At 42.4% G+C, this 22,357-nt stretch overlaps 1 protein-coding gene across 1 annotated transcript in view; it reads left to right on the top strand.

Moving 5' to 3' along the window:
* abcf3 (ATP-binding cassette, sub-family F (GCN20), member 3) overlaps nt 1-22,357 on the top strand; it is a 72,197-nt gene that overhangs the window by 44,916 nt on the left and 4,924 nt on the right. The window contains exons 10-17 of the mRNA XM_069897631.1: nt 441-497; nt 7,668-7,690; nt 8,897-8,952; nt 9,477-9,677; nt 10,918-10,994; nt 13,779-13,823; nt 18,301-18,433; nt 21,487-21,575. Coding sequence (XP_069753732.1) covers nt 441-497; nt 7,668-7,690; nt 8,897-8,952; nt 9,477-9,677; nt 10,918-10,994; nt 13,779-13,823; nt 18,301-18,433; nt 21,487-21,575 — 681 coding nt within the window. The remainder of the gene's footprint in view (nt 1-440; nt 498-7,667; nt 7,691-8,896; nt 8,953-9,476; nt 9,678-10,917; nt 10,995-13,778; nt 13,824-18,300; nt 18,434-21,486; nt 21,576-22,357) is intronic.

Raw genomic sequence — 22,357 nt, 5'->3', positions numbered from 1 at the left:
TCTGCAAGAGCCTGCCTAGGTTCAAGTTGTCAGGATAATTGCCTGTGGGAAAATCTTGGATCTTGAGCGGATAGACTCAAGATCAGAGGGAAATTATTATCTGAGATCAGATGTTATTTGCTAGGTTACAAATATTTTGCATTCCGTGCCCCGGAGAATGGCTGAATCATTCTGCACACAATTTTGAGAATGATATATTTTTGATCTGTATGGAAATTGGGATTATAGGCTTTGAACAGGAACGTGTTGAGGCCCCCTGTACATTGCCTGTAACATTAACAGGGGATTTGTTGGGAAGGCTCAGCCATGTTTACTCCCATTATTTCTTGCGTTCTAAATCTCTTCCAGTGTTCAGCTAATGCTTCCTGTGCTCCATTGATCTGAAATTGACAAAATGTTTTTGTTTTGGAACTTTGATGGTGATTTTTATCTTGTTTTAGGGAATTCTCTGGAGGCTGGAGAATGAGGCTGGCTTTAGCCAGGGCATTGTTTGCCAAGTAAGTGATTGTTCTGTTAAAGTTCACCCGCGCTGTAATAAACAAACAACAGCAGTACCAAAGAGCATATACTTCTTTATTGTATTGCGTTAGTGGGAGTGAGGAGTACAAAGAAAGAGTAAACTATGTAACTCGTTCTTTGCACTTTGCCCCATTCAAAGTACACAGCATGCTCATGCAACTTACTGTATATTTTGGCATATAACTCGATCTTCAGATGTCAGGTCCCCATTTTCAGCCTCATTTTAATGGTTTTATCATATAGCGGGTATATAAGTCGACCCCCAATTTTCTGCAAGGAACAAGCTGGGCTTCCTAGCAACAACCATACTTTGTTACAACACCCCAATTGCCAAGTTACAAATCTGTAAATTAAGCAAGCAAGTATAAAAACAATTTTAAAAAACCTATGCTTCTGACCGGGAAGATGACAAACGGAGCTGGGTTCAAGTTTTTAGTATCGTCTACAGCTGGAGTCAGTGATGACTACTCCATTCTCAACACTGGGTGCAGTTCTGTCCATATTGAAGAAGTCGCTTTGCTGCTCATGGCTACGCATCGGCTCCCAGGCAGGAGCGGGGACCTCAGGCTCTACAGTTGAAAAATGTCTGGGTGGGTTATGGCAGCACTGGCGGTAAGGATGTGCTTCCAGGGTTGTCTTATACACCGAATCTACGTCGAGCAGTTTTTTTAGTTGAATTTAAGGTCTTATTTTTGTATCTAGTGTATAAGTCAACTCCTGATTTTTTTTTTGGGGGGGGGGTTTCAAGACTTGACTTGTATGCTATAATAAATCATAGAAATGCTATAGCATAGAAAACAGGCCATTTTGGCCTTTCTAGTCTGTGCTGACCATTGTATATAGTGCTTTAAACAGATGTCTGCATGCAATTTTAAATGTTTTTACTTTAAGCAATCTAATCTTTTTTGCTTCTTCATTTCTAAACAGTTTCTGTGATTTATAACCTAGCAGCTTTCCCAGTATTTTCTTGATATGCCATATCTCTTTACTTAACACTCCCATCCATTCCAGTCATACTATACTCTGCAGCTGTGGACTGCTTAATCTACTAAGCCATTAACTCCTTATTGGCCTACTTACCACAGCAGAAGCCTCCTTGCCATAATTCTTTACAGTTCTGCCATGTCACAATCTGTGCTCCCTTTCAAGCTGAGGAGCTTAGTGGCTTTGAATCCAGGAGCAATGCATTTTGTTTTCACAAACCATAGTTTTCATTGAAGAGTGGAACAGGCTCTTATGGTTGAAAGTCTCTTCCTGAACCTGTTGTCGTCAGGCTATCTTCAATGGCATTTTTTTTCCTGTGCAACTTTGTTTTGTAAAATCAGCAAAAGTTTAAAGCCAGGAATGAATCAAAGCAGAGTTGAAATCTGAAATAATCTGTACTTGTACCTAGTTTATTATAATTATAGAGAGGGAATAGTGGACCAGGGAGACATGGAAAGAATAATCCTGACAGAAAGGGGTGGGGAAGGGAGGATGAGGCTGGTGGTGGAATCTCGATGAAATTGGTGGAAGTATGACATGTTGCACGTGGAGGTTGGTGGGGTGCAAAGAAAGAACCAAGGGTTTTTGCGACATAATTAAGCTCTCATTGTAGCTTATAGTCGTCAGCCATATTCTGAGTGCAGAGATGGAAATTATTCAGTTATTTTAGTACTGTATATTATCATGTAAAGTTTATAAAGCAGATTAATTGAAAGATGTTTGAAAGTTATTAAGCTTTACACATGGAAACAGGCCCTTCAGCCCCACTCCTACATGCTGAGCAGGTTTTCCACCCAAGCTATACCCATTTTGTTGCACTTGGCCTGTATCCGTCTAAACCTTTTGTATCCATGTACCCGTGAACTCATGAACTCTCTGCACACTATATGGAAAAAGGTGTTCCTCAGGACCCTGTTCAATATTTCCCCTCTCACCTTAAATCTAGGTATACATGGTTGGGGTGTCCAGTTTTAGATTCCCCCAGCATGGGAATAAGACTCTATTTATCTGGGCTATTTATAAACCTTCACCCTCCTACACTCCAGCGAGAAAATTCCCAGCCTGTCCAACCTCTCCTTGTAAATCAAGCCCATCAGTCAAGGTAACGTTCTTGAGAACCTGTTCAAGGTGAATGATATAATTGCTATAATGAGCTGACCAGAAAAGCACACAATAAAGAAAATGCTTTGTTTTTATTCTTTTGAGGAAGAAAGAAACAAACAGTCTGATATTTCAAAAACAGAGATGAGAATAGATCAGAGTCTGATGTACTGTTTTTGTTGCAATGGTTTTGGGAATATACAGCAGCTATCAGCCCTCGCAGTTGGGGGTCATAGCTATCACTTTAACAACACTATGGTTTATTTGTTAGTTAAAATACTTCAAGATTCATCCAAGTATATTTTTATTTAATACAATGATGGTCTTCTACCAGTAATAAGTGACATGCAAATAAAGCACAAACGTACTCAAGGCACACTGCTTTTGTGGAAGGAAAGATGGTGAACCTTTTTGGTCAGTGACCTTTCATTGTGAAGACTCAATGACCTGAAGTTTTAACTCTTTCCCCTTCAACTGTTACAGTGTGACTTGTTGCAACTGTTGAAGAAGTTAATACGTCAGGTCAGATTCCCAGATTCTGTTTACATTTTTTTTGAATTAATCTGAAGACTGTCATGTTCATTCTAATCTTCTTGACAAATCCATGTCTGGATGAAGCAAGTTTGAGATAACATTCAGGTGTGGGAAGGTAGTGCTGGTGTCAGACAATAACCGTCTCCTCCAACAGAAAGTCTACCCACCCACCTTTGATGTTTGACATCACCAAGTCACCACCATCAACATCTTGAGGTCAGCATAGGGCAGAAATCCACCTGCACCAGCCACAAAAATATCAGGGTATGAGAACAGATTGGAGGCTTGGCATCCTGTAGTGTCTTGCTCCCAAAAACATTGTCCACCAACTACAGGGGATGAGCCAGGAATAGTGTGTTCAGCTTCAAATGTTTTCTTCAATCAGTACACTACGTACCACTCTAAATATTCACTCCCTCCACCAGTGCTACATATAGGTTGTTTCATTTTTTAAAATCTATTTTAGTTGCTCACTAAGGGTCTTCGGCCAACACCACCTAAATCTGCAGTTCCTAGAACCAAGGAAAATGTAGAACATTACAGCACAGAACAGACCAATATATAGTTACCAGAAAAAATGAAACCTTCTCTACCTCATAACCCTATATTTTTCTTTCAACTGTGTGTCTGTCTAGGAGTCTTTTAAATGCTCTATTGTTCCAGCCTCCACCACCATCCCTGGCAATACATTCCAGGCACCCACAGCTCTCTCTGTATCCCTGATGTTGCCCCTAAACTTTCCACCCTTCACTCTGGTGTTTGCTACTCACACCTTGGGGGAAAAAAGTGCTGACTGCCCACCTTATCAATGCCTCTCAAAATCTTGTAGACTTCTATTAAGTCACATCTTGTCCTTTGCATCAAAGAGAAAAGTCCCAGCTCTGCTACCTTGCATCATAAGATACATTTTCAAATCCAGGCAACATCCAGGTAAATCTCCTCTGCACTCTCTCCATAGGCAACATCCAGGTAAATCTCTTCTGCACTCTCTCCATAGGCAACATCCAGGTAAATCTCCTCTGCACTCTCTCCATAGGCAACATCCAGGTAAATCTCTTCTGCACTCTCTCCATAGGCAACATCCAGGTAAATCTCCTCTGCGCTCTCTCCATAGCTTCCACATATTTTCTGCAATGAGGTGTTCAGAACTGAACTAATTTGTAGAGCTTCAACATTGCCTCGACTCCTAAACTCAATCCCCCAACTAATGAAGCCCAGCATACCATAGGCCTTCTTAGCTGTCCTATCAACCTGTGCGGTGACCTTGAAAGATGTATGGATTTTGATCCCCAATGTCCCCTTATTTTTCCACACTGAAAATCAAATGGAGACTGGGACCACCTCTCTGCATGCCGGGATCCTCCAATTTCTGTGTTATCTGGCCTAAAAGTGTATAGCCTTCATTGTTACTGGGTCTAATTTTGGGAGACTCTTGAATCGCTTCACCTGAAGTTCTGCAGGAGTTTAACAAGACAGTGTCACAGCATTTGGCACTGTAATTACGGATGAACAATGATTCCTGCAATTGTCAGCAATATCAAGACCCTAAAAAAATAGTCCTGGTCCCTACATTCCATCCCCTGTTAAAGTACTGTCCGATGTCAGAGTAGGATGTATTTTGGCAGCCTGTTCCTATCCACTGGACTCTTCTATTGAGCTGACCTGGTGCTAATCCCTGAGCTCTGCTAAAGGAGACTGCTATTTTATGTTGTAATCTAATCTTTGTTGGTGCTTGGATGCAGTTTTGTTGAGGACAGTTAAACTTTGCAGCTTTGCCTCCTCTGTAGTCTTTGCTTATGGTACAGTAATTATGTGGGCTCTGTGCTCATGTGTAGAGAGAAGATAGTTTCCACTTTTCTATTTTTTCTCCAAAAATGTTGAAATAAAAACATTGGACAAAGTGACTGAAACAGAGCCCATCTCCTTGCACTGCTTACTATAAGTGAACACTGGGTCACATTAAGGTTAGGAGAAAGCCAACTGACATCTTCACCTTGACCATACTAATCTTGCATGGTTAAAGCCGTCTCATTCCAGGAAACACCCTGCCCTGCCCTCTCTATTTCCTCCCCTTAATGTTCTGTGCTTAAAATTCTAGTGGAACTTTGCACTTGCACATGTAAAAGGGTATTAGTCCTTGTGTTACTGTTATCTGGATGCTTCAATTCAATTATGGCCACTTGAACTTCAGCGGATTTTGATTAAAAAACTAAAGAAATTGAAAAGAAAATAAAGTAGTTTAGTTGACATCTCAATGAAACTCTAAAATTGTTGTAAAAAATGCAATACATTAATTTCATTTCAAGAGGAATAGATATAATGGCAAGGGATGTGATGTTGAGCCTTTATAAGACACTGGTGTGACCTCACGGAGCGTTGTGAGCAGTTTTGGGCTCCTCGTTTAAGAGATGCAGCTTAGGTGGGGGTCAGTTGTGTTGTTCGTGCCTTTGGAAGATCACTCAGAGAGTGGTGGCAGAATGGAATGATCTTCCAAATGAGATAGTTGTGGCAGGATCCCTTCTGTCATTTAAGAGAAGGTTGGATGTGTACATGGAAGTGAGGGGGTTGGAGGATATTGGCGGAGAGCGGGAGGATTGAGCTAGTGGAGTTGTTCTAGTGAACCGGAGCGGACTCGAAAGGCCGACATGGCCTGTTTCCGCTCTGTAAATGGTTAAATGATGTGCCACTTTATTTATTTATTTTTTTGACATACAGAAGGGTAACAGGCTATTTCGGCCTACGGTGCTGTGCTGACCAATTTACCCCTGATTAATCTAGACCTCTGGGACATTTTGAACAGTGGGAGGAAACCGGAGCCCCCACAGACATGGGTAGAAGGTACAAACTCTTTATAGATAGTGCGGGATTTGAACCGCAGTTCAGTCCCGATCGTTGGCGCTCTAATGAAGGCGTTGCGCTAACCTCTACGCCAACTGTGCCACCCTTGATGGTGAAGGTTTAAGAGAGGGACACAAGGATGATTCCAAGAGTGAAAGATTTAATCATATGAGGAGCCTATACTTGTTGGAATTTAGGAGAATGAGGGGGGATCTCATTGAAATGCTTCAAATGTTGAAAGGCATGGACAGAATCGATGTAGAAAAGTTATTTCTCATGTTTGAGAGAGGCTAGAAGAGGGCACATCTTCAGGATTGAAGGGAGTCCGCTTAGAACAGAGATACGTAGGAATTTCTTCAGCAGAGGGTGGCAAATCTGTGGAGGCTGCGTTATTGGGTGTATTTAAGGCAGAAATTGGTTCTTGATTAGCCAGGGCATCAAAGGTTATGGAGAAAAGGCAGGGCAATGAGTGGAAAATGGATCACCTCATGATTAAATGGTGGGGCAGATTCAATGGGCTGAGTAGCCTATTTCAGCTCCTATGTTTTATGGTCTAGATTCATTAATGTTTTTTGAGGAGGAAAAAAAATACTGCATTGCCCAGTGCAGTCCTCGAGCTGACTCCAGTTAGCTTCTCCCAACCTGCACCATAATATTAGCCTCCATTACTAAGGTAAAGCAATGTTGTGCCTTGCATTTCTGGAACTGGGGAAAGTAAATGGGAACGTATGTTCTTGGGGTTTTTTTTTGGGGGGGGGGGAAGAGCATTGAAGCAATGTGGAAGATGATTGTGGATCACTTGTGTGGAGTTCTGGATAGGTATATCTGACTGAGACAGGGTAAAGATGGTAAGACAAGGGAACCATGGTTGACAAAAAGGTGAGACAGCTGGTTAAGAGGAAGAAGGAAGCAGACAGAAAGTTTAGGAAGCCAAAGTCAGGAAGGGCTCATAAGAATTATATGTTAGCTAGGAAGGAACTTAAGGACAGGAGAGCTGAAAGGGGGCACGAGAAGGCCTTGGCAAGTAGGATTAAGAAAAACCAAAGGCCTTCTATGCATACATGAAGAGCAGAAAGATGGCAAGTGAAGGTAAGGCCACTTAAGAATAAAGGAGACAACACATGCTTGAAGGCAGAAGAGGTAGGGGAGGACCTAAATGAATACTTTGTTTCAGTGTCACTGGAGAGGGGGACCTTGGTCAATCTGAGGTCAGTATAGAGCAACATGTGTGCTGGAGCAAATTAAGAAAGAAGAAATGCTGGATCTTCTTAAAAACATTAGGATAGAATAGTCCTGGGACCATTCGAGATGTACCCCAGGTTACTTCAGGAAGCAAAGAGGAGATTGCTGGAATTTAGGCTTTCCCCTTGTTTTTTTTTAAGTAATGGGGAATCCAGAGCATTGTGAGACTTGTGCCAATGGTGGGCAAACTATTGGAGAGTTGAAAAGTAATACACTTTCATCGTGAGTTGCTTCATTCATCCATCTTTGTTTTGTATGCCTGCTCACTATTGTCCTTTGCTAGTTGGAAGTGTCAAATCTTGGGATTTTTGTCACCTGAGATATGAGACCGAATTGTTCCTACACTGGTCGTGGGGCTTCAATCTGGATCAAGCCTGCATTGGAGTAAGCTATGTAATCTTAATATATTTGACAGTTGTTTTCATCAATGTCTCTTTCTTCTATCACAGGCCCGACCTCTTATTACTCGATGGTAAGTTGATTCCAAGAAAAGCAATTGTGCCTTACCTCAGCAGTGTTCCAAAGCGATTGGCAATAGCCAGAACTCAGTTTAACTAGTGTTGAGTTGCAATATCTTTGTACCTGGACTGAACAAAAGTTCTCTTTTGCAATTTGTTTTGGTGTTGTGATGTTGTTTTTCAACATAGTGCAATCCATCTGAGGTTTTATTGATGTGAAACCAAGCCAATGAATAGTTGCTTGCACTTGTTGATACCCCACACCTAACTCATTATTCTGTTCCCCATCAATTGCTTTTCTCAGGAGGAAGTAGTACTAGTGCAGGAGTGCTTTATTTTCCCACAGTGATGACATCCAAATCCATTGTCGAAGCAGCTAAATGGAGGAAGTGAGACAAATAGAGACAAATAGAACTGAATGCATGACAGGATCACAGGAGAGATGGTGAGGCCAGGCTCAGAGATGAGTATTTCTGCTCATTGTGACCTTGTTTGGATAACTGCAGCTCTTGAGCAGTGAAGATGCAAATCGGGCAATTTCCAAACTGCTGTGCTGGCCGACAAACTCCCACAGCTTTATTGCCCTCCACATTATTGCTTATCCACAGAATGCTTGTTTTTTTTCCTCGGCTAGTCCAGAGAATATTTGGGAGTTGGCCACATTGGAATAGGACTGGAGGCAAACATAGGCCCCAGGTCTACTCGTTCAGGTTAGAAGCCTAGTGTTGTGTCCTGCTTCTGCTGTGAGTGGTTGCCTCATGTCACCATCATGGTGTTCAGGAATGGGATTGACACAATCTTGCAAGTGACTTGCACTTGAAGTATCTATCTTTCATAAAATCGGTGTAAAGTTTCCCTGTGATTTGAGGCCGAAAACAATGAAATAACTGACTTTGTATTTGGAGAGAATATAGATGGAAGATGGTCATCAACCTAGGATACTCCCATTTAGATTTAAATTTAAACATACAGCGCAGTAACAGGCCCTTTCAAGTCTGTGCTGCCCAATTGCACCCAATTGTCCTACAACCCTCAGTATGTGCCCCCAGAGGAAACTAACACTGGGAGAACATAGAAACTTCTTGCAGATAGCGATGGATTTGAACCCAAGTTGCTGGTGCTGTTACAGCGTTGGGCTAACTGCTACCCTACCATGCAGCCCATGTTCTTGGTTACCTGATACGAATAAACTTCATAGAAATAACTTGTGATTTTCACAGAGCCTACAAACATGCTGGATGTGCGAGCCATCCTCTGGCTAGAAAACTACTTGCAGGTGAGTCTGTGTTCCGTGCCAGCACTGATGCCTTCTCTGCTGGAACATTGCATTATCTTCCGTAGAGTAATACTGATCTGAAAGGAAGCTCAATTCAACCTTTCAAACTGTCCACCATTTTAATTTTGATCCAATTTTTCTACCAAAGACTACAAAATGGCAGTCCCAAGAATGAACTTTGTGAACATGAATTAATAAAATTAGAAGCAGCGCCAAATCTCAGCAGTTTTCAAAAAAGGAGTCCTGCTTCTTCCTGGAGAGTTTGAAATTTAAAAGGCAGGAGCAATGCATGTGGATTTGTTCATCTCCTCAACTCATTACTTCATTGTTCTGATAACAGGTCATTAATTTGATGTGTTCAACTCACCACACCTGCTTTCGAATGCTGAGGAATTTTGTTTATGCTTTATGAAATGCAGTTATATCCCAGCGTACTGTTAATTGGAACTAAAATGCAATGGGTTGATGCTTCTTGCTAAAGAACTGTCGTGTGCTAAAACAGGTACGTGCTCTCTGCTTTGCAGACCTGGCAGTCCACAATTCTGGTTGTTTCGCACGATCGCAATTTCCTGAATGCTGTGGCCACCGACATTGTTCACCTACATTCGCAGCGCTTGGAGACTTACCGGGGCAACTACGAAAACTTTGTCAAGACCAAAGAGGAAAGGCTGAAAAATCAGCAACGAGAGCATGAGGCTCAGCGTCAGTACAGGGAACACATCCAGGTAACTGTTCAGCGAAGCACAAGGAGTGTGCTGTCTCTCAGTGGGATGACTTGAGACCAACCATTCTCAACCTTCTTTGGCTTTGGCCCCCTTAGGACTTTGCTCAAAGTTTATGGGCCCCCTTAGGACTTTGCTCAAAGTTTATGGGCCCCCTTAGGACTTTGCTCAAAGTTTATGGGCCCCCTTAGGACTTTGCTCAAAGTTTATGGGCCCCCTTAGGACTTTGCTCAAAGTTTATGGGCCCCCTTAGGACTTTGCTCAAAGTTTATGGGCCCCCTTAGGACTTTGCTCAAAGTTTATGGGCCCCCTTAGGACTTTGCTCAAAGTTTATGGGCCCCCTTAGGACTTTGCTCAAAGTTTATGGGCCCCCTTAGGACTTTGCTCAAAGTTTATGGGCCCCCTTAGGACTTTGCTCAAAGTTTATGGGCCCCCTTAGGACTTTGCTCAAAGTTTATGGGCCCCCTTAGGACTTTGCTCAAAGTTTATGGGCCCCCTTAGGACTTTGCTCAAAGTTTATGGGCCCCCTTAGGACTTTGCTCAAAGTTTATGGGCCCCCTTAGGACTTTGCTCAAAGTTTATGGGCCCCCTTAGGACTTTGCTCAAAGTTTATGGGCCCCCTTAGGACTTTGCTCAAAGTTTATGGGCCCCCTTAGGACTTTGCTCAAAGTTTATGGGCCCCCTTAGGACTTTGCTCAAAGTTTATGGGCCCCCTTAGGACTTTGCTCAAAGTTTATGGGCCCCCTTAGGACTTTGCTCAAAGTTTATGGGCCCCCTTAGGACTTTGCTCAAAGTTTATGGGCCCCCTTAGGACTTTGCTCAAAGTTTATGGGCCCCCTTAGGACTTTGCTCAAAGTTTATGGGCCCCCTTAGGACTTTGCTCAAAGTTTATGGGCCCCCTTCCCTTCTTCTGTACTTGCACTGACTGCATAAAAACATTTTAAAATTCTTTAAGTGAGGTGAAATGAAAACAAGGCTATTGCTTAAATATGTAGATATGCTGTGTCCCCTGGTTGGGGTGGGGTGGGGTGCATAGGACCCCTGCTTTAGACCACAAACATACTGGCTAATTTTGAACCTGAGGCAAAGGGAAAAGTAGTTAATGTATAAACCAACCTTGATCTATGGAATGTGGAAGCAGTCTCAGACTCCCTGGATCTGGCCAACCCACCTGATAATGGAAAATGGATGAACTCGTGTAGATCTTTTTCATTAAAATGAACCATCTTTTTAACCCGGTTAGGTGTTCATAGACAGATTCCGATACAATGCCAACAGAGCTTCTCAAGTGCAGAGCAAGCTGAAACTTCTGGAGAAACTGTAAGTATTGGAATGCACAACAATGACTGGTTTAAAAAAAGTCAAAACATTTGACTACTTGGCCTTGCTGTTTGTTGAAACAGAAATGTGGAGGAGTTTAGCAGTCTATTCCCAAGGTCTAGTTTTTTTAAACACTGAGGAGCATTTGAGACAGAATACTGCCTGTGGGCCAACAGTTAAGCTGAATAGCTTAGCACTATTTAATTATTATTTTTTGTGCTGTAACCAGCTCTTTATCCAACATCAAAATAAATCAATAAATACCTCAGTGTTTTAATTTTCCTTTTACCAGGTAGGGGTAGAATGACATTTTCTGTTACTTGCAATACTGCAGTGTGTTGTGGTTGGTGAGAGCAACTTTGCCTTTGGCTTCTGACTGCCATTTGGTGAACCCAGAGCTGAATGTTATTTCACCCAGAGTTCTGGCTAGTGCGCTGTGAATCCATTCTCCCGGTGGAATGCAAAAATCGATTTATTTATTGACTTGCAGCACGGTAGAAGCCAATTCCAGCCATTTACCCCACTATTTAAAAAGGGGGGGGTAGAGAAAAAGAGGGGAATTATCGGCCTGTGAGCCTTACATCAGTAGTGGGCAAAATGATGGAATCCATTATTAAGGATGTAATAGCGGAGCATATAACTAGCAGAGTAGGGATCGGACAGAGTCAACAAGGATTTACAAAAGGTAAATCGTGCTTGACAAATCTATTGGAATTCTTTGAGATGGTGACAGGTAAAATAGATGGGGGAGAGCCAGTGGATGTGGTGTACCTGGACTTCCAAAAGGTCTTCGATAAGGTCCCGCATAAACGACTGGCTTCCAAAATCAAGGCTCATGGGATTGGGGGCAAAGTATTGATGTGGATTGAGAACTGGCTGGCAGGTAGAAGACAGAGTTGGGATAAATGGCTCATTTTCTGAGTGGCAGGCGGTGACCAGTGGGGTGCCACAGGGATCTGTACTGGGACCCCAGCTGTTCACAATTTACATTAATGATCTGGATGAGGGGATTGGATGGAATATCTCCAAATTTGCAGATGACACTAAGCTAGGAGGGGTTGTGTGCATGGAAGAGGGGGGGTCAGGAAGCTCCAGTGTGATTTGGATAAATTGAGGGACTGGGCAGATCCATGGCAAATGCACTACAATGTGGATAAATGTGAGGTTATCCACTTTGGTAATACAAACCGGAGGGCAGATTACTATTTGAATGGCAATAGATTAAGAGATGGGGAAGTGCAGAGAGACCTAGGGGTACTTGTACATCAGTCTCTGAAGGCGAGCATGCAGGTACAGCAGGCGGTTAAAAAGGCAAATGGTATGTTGGCCTTCATATCAAGAGGGTTTGAGTATAGGAACAAGGATACCTTACTGCAGCTGTACAGGGCCTTGGAGAGACCCCACCTGGAGTATTGTGTGCAGTTTTGGTCACCTTATCTAAGGAAGGATGTTCTTGCAATGGAGGGAGTGCAGAGGCGATTCACCAGGCTGATACCTGGAATGGCAGGAATGACTTATGAGGAAAGATTGCACAAATTGGGATTGTGTTTGCTGGAGTTTAGAAGATTGAGAGGGGATCTCATAGAGACCTATAAAATTCTGGCAGGACTGGACAGAATGGATGCGGAAGAGATGTTTCCAATAGTGGGGGAGTCCAGAACCTAGGGCCATAGTTCGAGGATAATAGGCAAACCATTTAGGACCGAGATGAGGAGGAATTTCTTGACCCAGAGGGTGGTGAATCTGTGGAATTCATTGCCACAGAGGGCAGTAGAGGCAGGTTCATTAAATGTATTTAAGAGGGAATTAGATCTATTTCTTCAGTATAAGGGTATTAAAGGTTACGGGGAGAAGACGGGGACGGGGTACTGAACTTTAAGATCAGCCATGATCTCGTTGAATGGCGGAGCAGGCTCAAAGGGTCGAATGTTTCTATGTAACCCATGCCGTCCATTTTCACCCAAATTAAACTACAAACCCTGTACATTTTAAATGGTGGGAGGAAACTGGAGCATCTGGGGAGAATGTACAAACTTCTTGAAGATGTCGCTGGATTCAAACCCAGGTTGCTGGCACTCTAATAGCATTGCGCTAACTTAGCTCCTATTCCTCCATTATATGAATTTCATTTACTTTGACTGTACCGGGCCTGGGAATGTCCTAAAAATGATTGAAAGATGCTCCACTTGAATGCACATAAGTAGAGTGAGATAAGAAAGAACTGGGAGCTTACTGCTGCAGTGGTGATTGGATCTACCCCCTCCATTTACAGTCCAACTTGTCAGCACTTAAACACGGCTGTGTTTACCTTCATATAGGGCTCAAACCTGAAATGTTAGTTCTGTATCTTTATTTTTGCTATACAAAGGACACTATTTGACCTGCTGAGTTTCTCCATCGTCGTGTTTTCACTTCAACCACAGTGTCTGCAGACCTTTGTGTTTTACTTTTGGGTGTTTTTTGATATTGTTTGATGACTTCAAGGGAATAAAATGCTGATTTATGTCAATACAACGTCAATTCTATATTTTATCTATATATTATCTATTTTATAGAATTTTTGCAATGTGATGTTGCACATGGATTAAGATTTCAATCTGCAAATTCTGGAGTTGGCAGCAGACATAGAGAAGGTTGTCTGGTTTAGTTTGAACCACTAATAATTGGAATCAAGGATCTTTTCTCTGAAATACAACTAGGACTGTGGGGTATTTTCCATTCCTTATCATTTAAACTTGGGTTGCTTCATTTCTAATACATTTTGAATTTGTTTCAATTTCCCAGGCCCGAGCTGAAGCCTCTTGAGAAGGAGCCAGAAGTGACTATAAGGTTAGTGGAGTGCCTGGTGCTCGAAAATGGCACAACACTGAGCCAGGGCACAGTTCATATGTTCAGAGTCATTTCAATGAACTGTCTAGTCACAAACTTGGTCAGAATACTGTTGTCTCTGAGAAAGTTGGAAGGAAGTGATCCCAAGTGGTTAGGGAATGTGTTGTTTGTTCCTTTGGAAGAGGACTGCTGGATGAAGCTTTCATTATTGAGGATATTTATGAAATAGTTGTGCACAGTTGTAGTCATCCAACCAGAGGGAAAATAGCATTAGACTGGAAAGGATGCAGAATAAAATTCATGTTTCCAGGACTGGTAGGCTTGAATTAGGAGAGGTTGGATTTTCTGGGACCTTCCTCTTGTGATCTTGGAGAGGTTTACAAAATCATGAGGGCATAGATAAGGTGACTAGTTTTTCCCCCAGGGTAGGGGATTCAAACTAGAGGACATAGTTTTAAGGTGAGATAAAAGATTTAAAAGGGGCCTATAGCTATTTTTAATTTACCCAAAGAAGGAGTAGAGACTATCTGATTAAATGTATTTGAGACACAGAATTTTGCATAGTTGGGATGTTACGCACTAACAACCCTTTTAATTATGTTTGGGGCTAAAGGGTCTTTGTTAGCACTAACACAGGAACGGCAATGGAAAATTCACCAGACAATTGTAAATTCCAAAATAATAGTTTTTATTAAACTATTAATAACGTAAGATTTCTTACTTAACTCTAAACTTAACCCCACTATGCGCAAATGTAAGTGTGTGTGTGTGTATAATTCAAAGTCCCACTTTGAAAAGTCAGTCTTTAAAATTTCAGCATCATTTTAGTCTTGTTTGAAGGTCAAATTCTCAGTTCAGAAATAATTATAAAGTGCTTTTAAACATCATATCTTCAAGCCTCTTTTACTTGATGTTTTCCACATCAAGAATCTGCCCTCTTCTCAAAGACAGCAAATGTGGCTATTTCCTTCCACAATGAATTCACAAACCTAGACAAGGGTTAAACAACTGTGGTTATCTTCTTCCACGTTGAAGTCACAAACCAGACAAGGGTTAAACGAAGTGTTCATACAAAAATAGACCCAGTAGAATTCTGTCCTCTTCCAAAGAGACCGCAAAGTGGTCTTCATTAATTCAAAATCCACAGATTCTGTGTTCCCCTTCTTCTCAGAGTAACTCACAACAAACAGCACCAATTCTAGTTGCTGTAATTTAACCCTGTCTTTCACAAGGTTTCAACCCCTGTATATCACAGGGTTTTGACTTCTGTGAAGTCCAAGTTGAACTGTTCCAAAACTGAAAACAAAATGTCTGAATTTGTTAATATATTTCTCCAAATCATGTAACTGTTACGTCATCACTGAGGTGAGTCCCAATTCTTGGAAAGCACAAGACCATCAGTTTTATTTCTTCCAAAATCCTGTTCCTTTTTCAAAACCATTCCATACCCTTTGACTTCATCCCTATTCAAGAGGCTTAAGTGGTTCTGGTTAAAAACAGATGGCTTCCTCAGCAGTTCTTCTGTCTGTCCAAGACACGTCAACTCTGAAAATAAACACTTCTCAGAAAACAGTGGTTCTCTATAAATGTGCTGTGACCTGTGTGACCCTATACTAACCCACAGCTAACTTACTAAGAATACAGATATAATATTTTAACTCTGTAGTTGACTTTACCAAGACATTTTTATAAAAGAAATATGGTTTAGCATTAAGTTGAAGGATAATGCAAATTCATTACAGGAGTATTGTGGAGAACAGCAGGCAAGTGGAGCTGAGCCGATGGCCAGATTCTGGTTGAATGACAGGGAAGGCTTGATGGCCAATTTGTGCTCCAATTTCTTGTGTTCTTGTAGGATGGCATCACTGGCAAGGGACATATTTATCCCCATCCTTAATTCCCTTTGAAAATTGACCTTTTTGAACTGCTGCAGGCTTTAGGGTTCCAACAAAGTTGTTGGGGAGGGTTCCAGCATTTAGACCCAGCACCAACACAAAAATGCTGAAATATTCACACATTTAGTGAATAATTGCCCAGGATCTTCCACCAACTATAAGGTGCATATTCTTCTGGAGATGAATGCACGTCCAAAAATATTCTTGAGGCTTGGCATTACGGAGGACTACAGTGAAAGAAGGTGCTGGAAATTCTCAACTAGTTGTGGAAAAGCAGAATTAACATTTCAGGCCAATGACTTTAGTCAGGTTGAAGAAATGTTAGAAATGGAAAGTGTGTCAGAGATGGGCAGTGGAGTGGGGACCAAGATCCTTTGGTAGTGCCAGCTGAGAGGATGAGGCAGGGTTGTTCATCAAATCATCTACCTGAAGGAGATGTGACTAGTGGAGCTTTGAGATATAAAATGCTGCAGAGGCTGGAAATCTGAAATAAACGAGGGTTGCAAACATGGAAGGGAAGTCACGCTGTTGATTAGGGAGAATGTCACAGCAAAGTTTAGGAAATTGTACAGGTGTGTTTGGGAGATAAATTGTGAAAGGTTTGTTAGAGCAGGTCACACACAGACACTTCAAAACACAATTTTTGCAGAGAGCTCACAGACTCATGATAGACTGTTATTTGCAAGAGGCAACAATGTAGCAACATGCAGGGCAGCTTTGTCTGAAAAACAGTTTGCTGTTTGGAAGAGCAGGTGATCTTTGCAGGCAGAAGCAGAACAGCTTTACTCTCTGAGTGGGAAGGAGTGATAGAGAGGAGAGACAGAGACTTCAGTTCCAGAGGGACAACCTGGCAAGCTCGGAAAACGGCCTGGTCAAAGGGGGAAAGTTTCGTCAGCAAGACCTTGGAGTGGCTGATTAAAAAGGAATCGGTTGTGGATATCCTTGAACAAGGAAAACTCTCTCCCTCTGACAACCAGCAAGAACCCTTTATTTACCTGTTAAGCACCAAAGCCTGGTGAACTTTATTAATGTTAACTTCTGTGCATGGTACAAGAATTGCCTGCAACCAGTGAGATTGAACAGTGAACCAAAGAACTTTTCTAAACTTATATACACATTACACACACCTGCGCTTAGAATTAGAGGGGGGGGGTTAAGTAGTTTAAGTGAGTCAATAGAGATGTTAAAGTTTGATTCTGTTTTTATCATCAAAGATAATTAAAAGCAACGTTTGTTTAAGTAACCCTTTGTCGTGGTGCATATCTGTTGCTGCTGGGTTTTGGGGTCCTCTAGACTCGTAACAATATTCCTGGAGGGATTGTACGATGAGGCTGTAGAAAAGTCCAGCATAGGAACAGGCCCTTCAACCCATGTCTGTGCTGAGTACGATGTCCACGATGCTGCTCATGAGGGTACGCATGTTTATAAGGGTAAAACCTGGCAGTAAGAGAGGGGCAATCACTTTGTGGGTTTATACTATAGTCCTCTCAGTAGTCAGCATGAATGAGAGTTGCAGAAAGGTCTGAGAGAAGGTTCTACTTGCGGGGATTTTAACTACCATCCACGACTGGGATGACCTTGGTGCAGGGGGTTTAGATGGGGCAGAATTTTCTAAGTGTGTCCAAGAGTTATTTGAGATGTAGATTTCGACACCTTGGGGAACGAAACTTGGCAGGTGTTGGAAGTTCTGTGAGGGAACACTTGGGACCAACAGGAAGTATATGGCAGGTATAGACAACTGGCATTGAGTGTGTTGTTCAAAGAATAAGGGAGAGTGTAGGAGAGAACTGCAGAACCAGAAATGGGCTATGAAATGTCCTTGGAAGAATAAGATTAAGGAAATCTGAAGATATTCTATGAGTATAACAGGAGCAAAAAGGTCGCCAAGGAAAGAGTGGGACTGAGGGTGGGCGGGGGGGAAGGGGTACTCTTTGTGGAGTTGCATGACCTGGGTTGGGGATTTTTCCATCTCCGTTTTCCACAGGTGAGGAGAGCTCATACTGGTCCTTAAAAAGGGCAGCAGGGTAACTAACTACAGGCCAGTGAGCATAATGCCAGTAGTAGGGAAAGTATTGGAGGATGTGGAAAGGCAGGGACATTGGAGAGAGTCAGCGTGGCTTTGTGAGGAGAAATCCCATCTCATTAACTTGAATTTTTTGAGAGAACTCAGAAGACTGATGAAGACAGAAAGGTAGATTATGCTCAAAATTGGCTTTATTAAGGCATTGACAAGGTCCCACGTGGAAGGCTGGTTGAATGTTAGGCTCATGGGATCCAAGACAAGCCAGCTAATTGGATCCCAAATTGGATTGGTGTTCGGAAACCAAGGGTATTGGTGGGTATTGAATGATGCCATCTGTCCAAGTGGAGCAGGGACTGTATTGTCAAACTTTACAAAGAATATTAAGCGACTGGTGAAGGATTAGGATGTATATTATGTTGACTGGCTCTTCTTTCCAATGGATGTTAATGCCTTGCATGTGTTTGTGGTTTGACTGGAGAGCCATGTGTTTTGGTGACCTAACACTGCATCTGTATTCCCTGAGTATTTGTATAATGACAGGATTTGTCTTCCTCCTCAGGTTCCCTGACAATTTTGAGAAGCTGTCCCCTCCAATTTTACAGATGACTGATGTAGACTTTTGTTACAGTCCTGACAGTCCTATCTTCAAACATCTTTCAGTGTCTGCCGATCTGGAATCACGGATTTGCATTGTATGTACATTTATTCTGTTACTTCATAGCTGCCTTCAGCTTTATAATGTTTGTTTCTGAACCAGAATAAACATGATCAGAGTGTTTGAAAGTCCATTCTCCTTTCTCCTCACCACATTAGACAGAGGGTAGCTACCATGTAGTTTCAGCTGGGCCATAACAGGTCTCAGGTTCTTTGAGCCCAGGAAGGAAATAGTGACCCAGGTTCTTGCTCGTGATTGTCACCCTGGGATGGTTGGAGTTTGTGTGTTCTCGGTGAAGCATCAAAAATAAAAGCTGCTGGAGGAGCTCAGAAAGCCAGGCCACATCTGGGGAGGGATTGGGACAGTGTATTTTGAGTTGAGAATCTGCATCACCAGTCTGGTGCAGAGTCTTGATCTGAGACATTGACCATGGCTTTCTCTTCATAGATGCTGCCTGGCCCACTGAGTATCTCCAGCAGTTTGTTTTTCTGCAGGATCCAGCATTTGCAGTCTCTTTTGTCTCTGCATGTAAAGCAGAATGTGGGAGTTGTGGTGACTCTAGGATCAAGATATCATTCTTCCCGTGGTTAAACAGAACTGGTCTCATGATTGCTTATTTGTAAAGTACAGAGGCATCCATCTGAGTGTAACCCGTCAATAACGGCGATTTCAGTAGGAAGAGGAGAGCACGAAGGTGATCTGCAAGGAAGGGTATAAATGGGATGGGACTGCAATCTGTATAGGAAAAAAGTTATGAGGGGGTTTGTGTGCCCCTGTATTTTTCCAAAAATAAACTTTATTCACAGTAAAATTATGTGCAAAAGAAAGAAAAAAGAGTACAGGCTTTCACATCCTTGGTGCCGTCTTCATACATTACATAGAATTACATTGTTATTATTCCTTCTCTAATTTGCATGTAGCACTTTTTCCACTCCTGTGGCCCCTTGTATTTACTCTCTCCTTTGTTTGAGTGGCTTTCTCACCATTCTCAGCCCTTCAGTATCCTTCTCCACAATGCTCTCACGCTGGCTCTGCCAAGCCTCAACACATTCTCCTGCAGCCTGGAATATGCCAGTCGGCAGTATTCCCTCACTAACATCTTAGTGTGCTGGAAGACCAAAGAGCTTCAGGAAGACCTTTGACAAGGTACCACATGGGAGGTTAGTTCAGAAGGTAGTGACACTAGGTATTCAAGAAAAAAGTTGTAAACTGGATATGAAATTGGCTGTGTGGGAGAAGGCAGAGGGAGGTAGTGGATGGTGGCTTCTCAGATTCTAGGTCTGTGATGAGTGGTGTGCCTCAACGATCTATGTTGGGACTAACGTTTGTTTTTGGGTGTGTATCAGTGATCTGGATGATAACATGGTGAATTGGATCAACTTGTTTGTTGATGACACAAAGATAGGAGGCGCTGTGGACAGTGAGGAAGATTTTCAAAGCTTGCAGAGGGATCTGGACCAGCTTGGAAAATGGGACAAAAAATGACAGATGGAGTTTAATGCAGACAAGTGTGGGGTGATGCATTTTGGAAACCAAGGGAGGAGATAAACAGTAAATGGTAGGGCCTGAGGAGTGTGGAGGAGCAGAGAGATCTGGGAATACAGATACATTATTCCCTGAAGGTGGTGTCACATGTAGACAGGGTTGTAAAGAAAGCATTTGGTATCTTAGCCTTTATAAATCAAAGTATTGAGTATAGGAATTGGGATGCTATGTTGAAGTTGTTTAAGACATTGGTGAGGCCAAATTTGGAATATTGTGTCAGTTCTGGGCACCTAACTATCGGAAAGATGTCAATAAGATTGAAAGAGTTCAGAGAAGATTTACTAGGATGTTGCCGGGTCTTCAGGAGTTGAGTTACAGGGAAAGATTAAACAGGTTAGGACTTTATTCCTTAGATCGAGGAAGAATGAGGGGAGATTTGATAGAGGTTTACAAAATTATAAGAGGTGTAGACAGAGTGGATGCGAATAGGCCCCCTATCTTAGAAAGGATGTGATGTTGTTGGAGAGGGTGCAGAGGAGATTTACTTGGATGATTCCTGGAATGCAAGGGCTGACGTGCGAGGAGCATTTAGCAGCTCTGGGTTGTATTCATTGGAGTAGAGGAGAATGAGAGGAGATCTCATTGAGGCATTTTGCATTTTGAAAGGTTTAGATAGGGTGGATGTTTCCCTTGGTGGGTGAATAAAGGACAAGGGATCATAGTCTGAAAATTAGAGGTTATCCATATAAAACAGAGATTAGCAAGAACTTCTTTAGTCAGAGGGTCGTGGATCTGTGGAACTCGCTGCCGCATACAGCAGTGGAGGCCAGATCACTGGGATTATTTAAACAAGACATAGACAACTATTTCATTAGTGAGGGCATCAAGGGATATCGGGAAAAGGCCAGAAATTGGAACTAGTGTAAATTTATGGAACAGACTCGATGGGCCTAGTGGCCTTCTTCTGTTCCTTTGTCTTGTGATCTAGATTGGGAGAGATCAATATGAGAGGATATAGTTTTAAGCTGAAGGTGTAAGTTTTTCACTCAGTGTGGTGGGAGTGTGAAATGAGATGCTATCTGATGTAGTGAATGCAGGCTCGATCGTGTGTGCGCAGAGATGGTGACTTCCTGCAGCTCTGGATGTCTGTCCCTGGGAACGGTCTGTAAATCCAAATTCTCTGTAATGCTGCTACTGGGAATAAACAGTGACAAGGACCCTGGCATCCATCTCCCATGTGGTTGTCACCATTGCAGATGCTGTTACAATGGGCATAGTAAAGGTCTGTGGGAGTGTGCTACAAGTGCTTCAGTTGTGGTGAGAGAACATTGACACCAAAGGACATTTTGCTAAGATATCTGTGTCAAGTAATGCATCCAGGTCCTGGTTAGATGTGGAGGGGTTCCTGCAGCTCCTGGTGGTGGAGACGGGCATCTGGAGCTTCTCAATCTTTAGGGAGAATCTTGTTCCTCTTCTTCTACCAATCATTTGAAATCTTTGCTGAGGGAAATTGGTCCTTCCTATGCACTGTCTCAAAATATCATGCATCATTTGGTGTAAAGCTCTTTTGCTACAGTTAATCAATGATTTGTGTTGTGTCTGTAGGTTGGAGAGAACGGTGCTGGTAAAACAACACTGCTGAAGTTGCTGCTCGGAGACTTGACACCAGTTGATGGGATTAGACACGCACATAGGTAGAATCCCGTAACACTGTAAATATCTTTATACACTTGTGCAAGAGTTTAAAGTAATCCCCTTGGAAAATACACTCTTTGCATCTGTGCCAATTTGATGGCAAGGAAAGTGGCGTGCACTGAGATCATTAATCTGCTATCCAATTGTGCTATCTTCTCCACTCAGTTTTTCCAGAAAAGTTTCCCTTCCTTTCCTAGTTAATACTGAGCCTTATGCCTGTTTGGACAGCATATTTACACTAAAGCAACTCTCTGCAGTGGACAGGATACACCAGGGATATCCTGAGCATCAAGTTCTGATATGTCTGGAGTGTACTCCACCCTGCACAAGATGGAAGAATGGAACCACAGTTTATTTTTTTTGTTATCAGACTCTTGATGGACCAGTCATCAGTGTAGATTACTGTACTCTGCAATTTGTTTTCTTTTAAATGTAGACATACAGCACGCTATCAGGCCCTTCCGGCCCACAAGCCCCAATTAATCTAGAACCCCGTATGTTTTGAACAGTGGGAGGAAACCCACACAGACATGAGAGAACGTACAAACTCTTTAAAGACTGCCGATTTCAAACCTGGATCACTGGTACTGTGATAGCGTTGTGCTAACCAATAAGCTAACTAAGCCTCCCACAGTTACTGTAACTGTTTAACACTTTATTATATTACCTGCTGTACTATGTACACGTTGACTTGCCTGGGTAACACATGAAGCAAAGTCTTTCCACATTATCTCAGTACAATAAGTCCTTATTGAGCTACCTGCCTGTGGGTTCTCCATGA

This window comes from Narcine bancroftii, chromosome 9 (genome assembly GCF_036971445.1).
Source record: "Narcine bancroftii isolate sNarBan1 chromosome 9, sNarBan1.hap1, whole genome shotgun sequence".
NCBI lineage: Eukaryota > Metazoa > Chordata > Chondrichthyes > Torpediniformes > Narcinidae > Narcine > Narcine bancroftii.
This window is presented reverse-complemented; position numbering and strand designations above follow the sequence as displayed.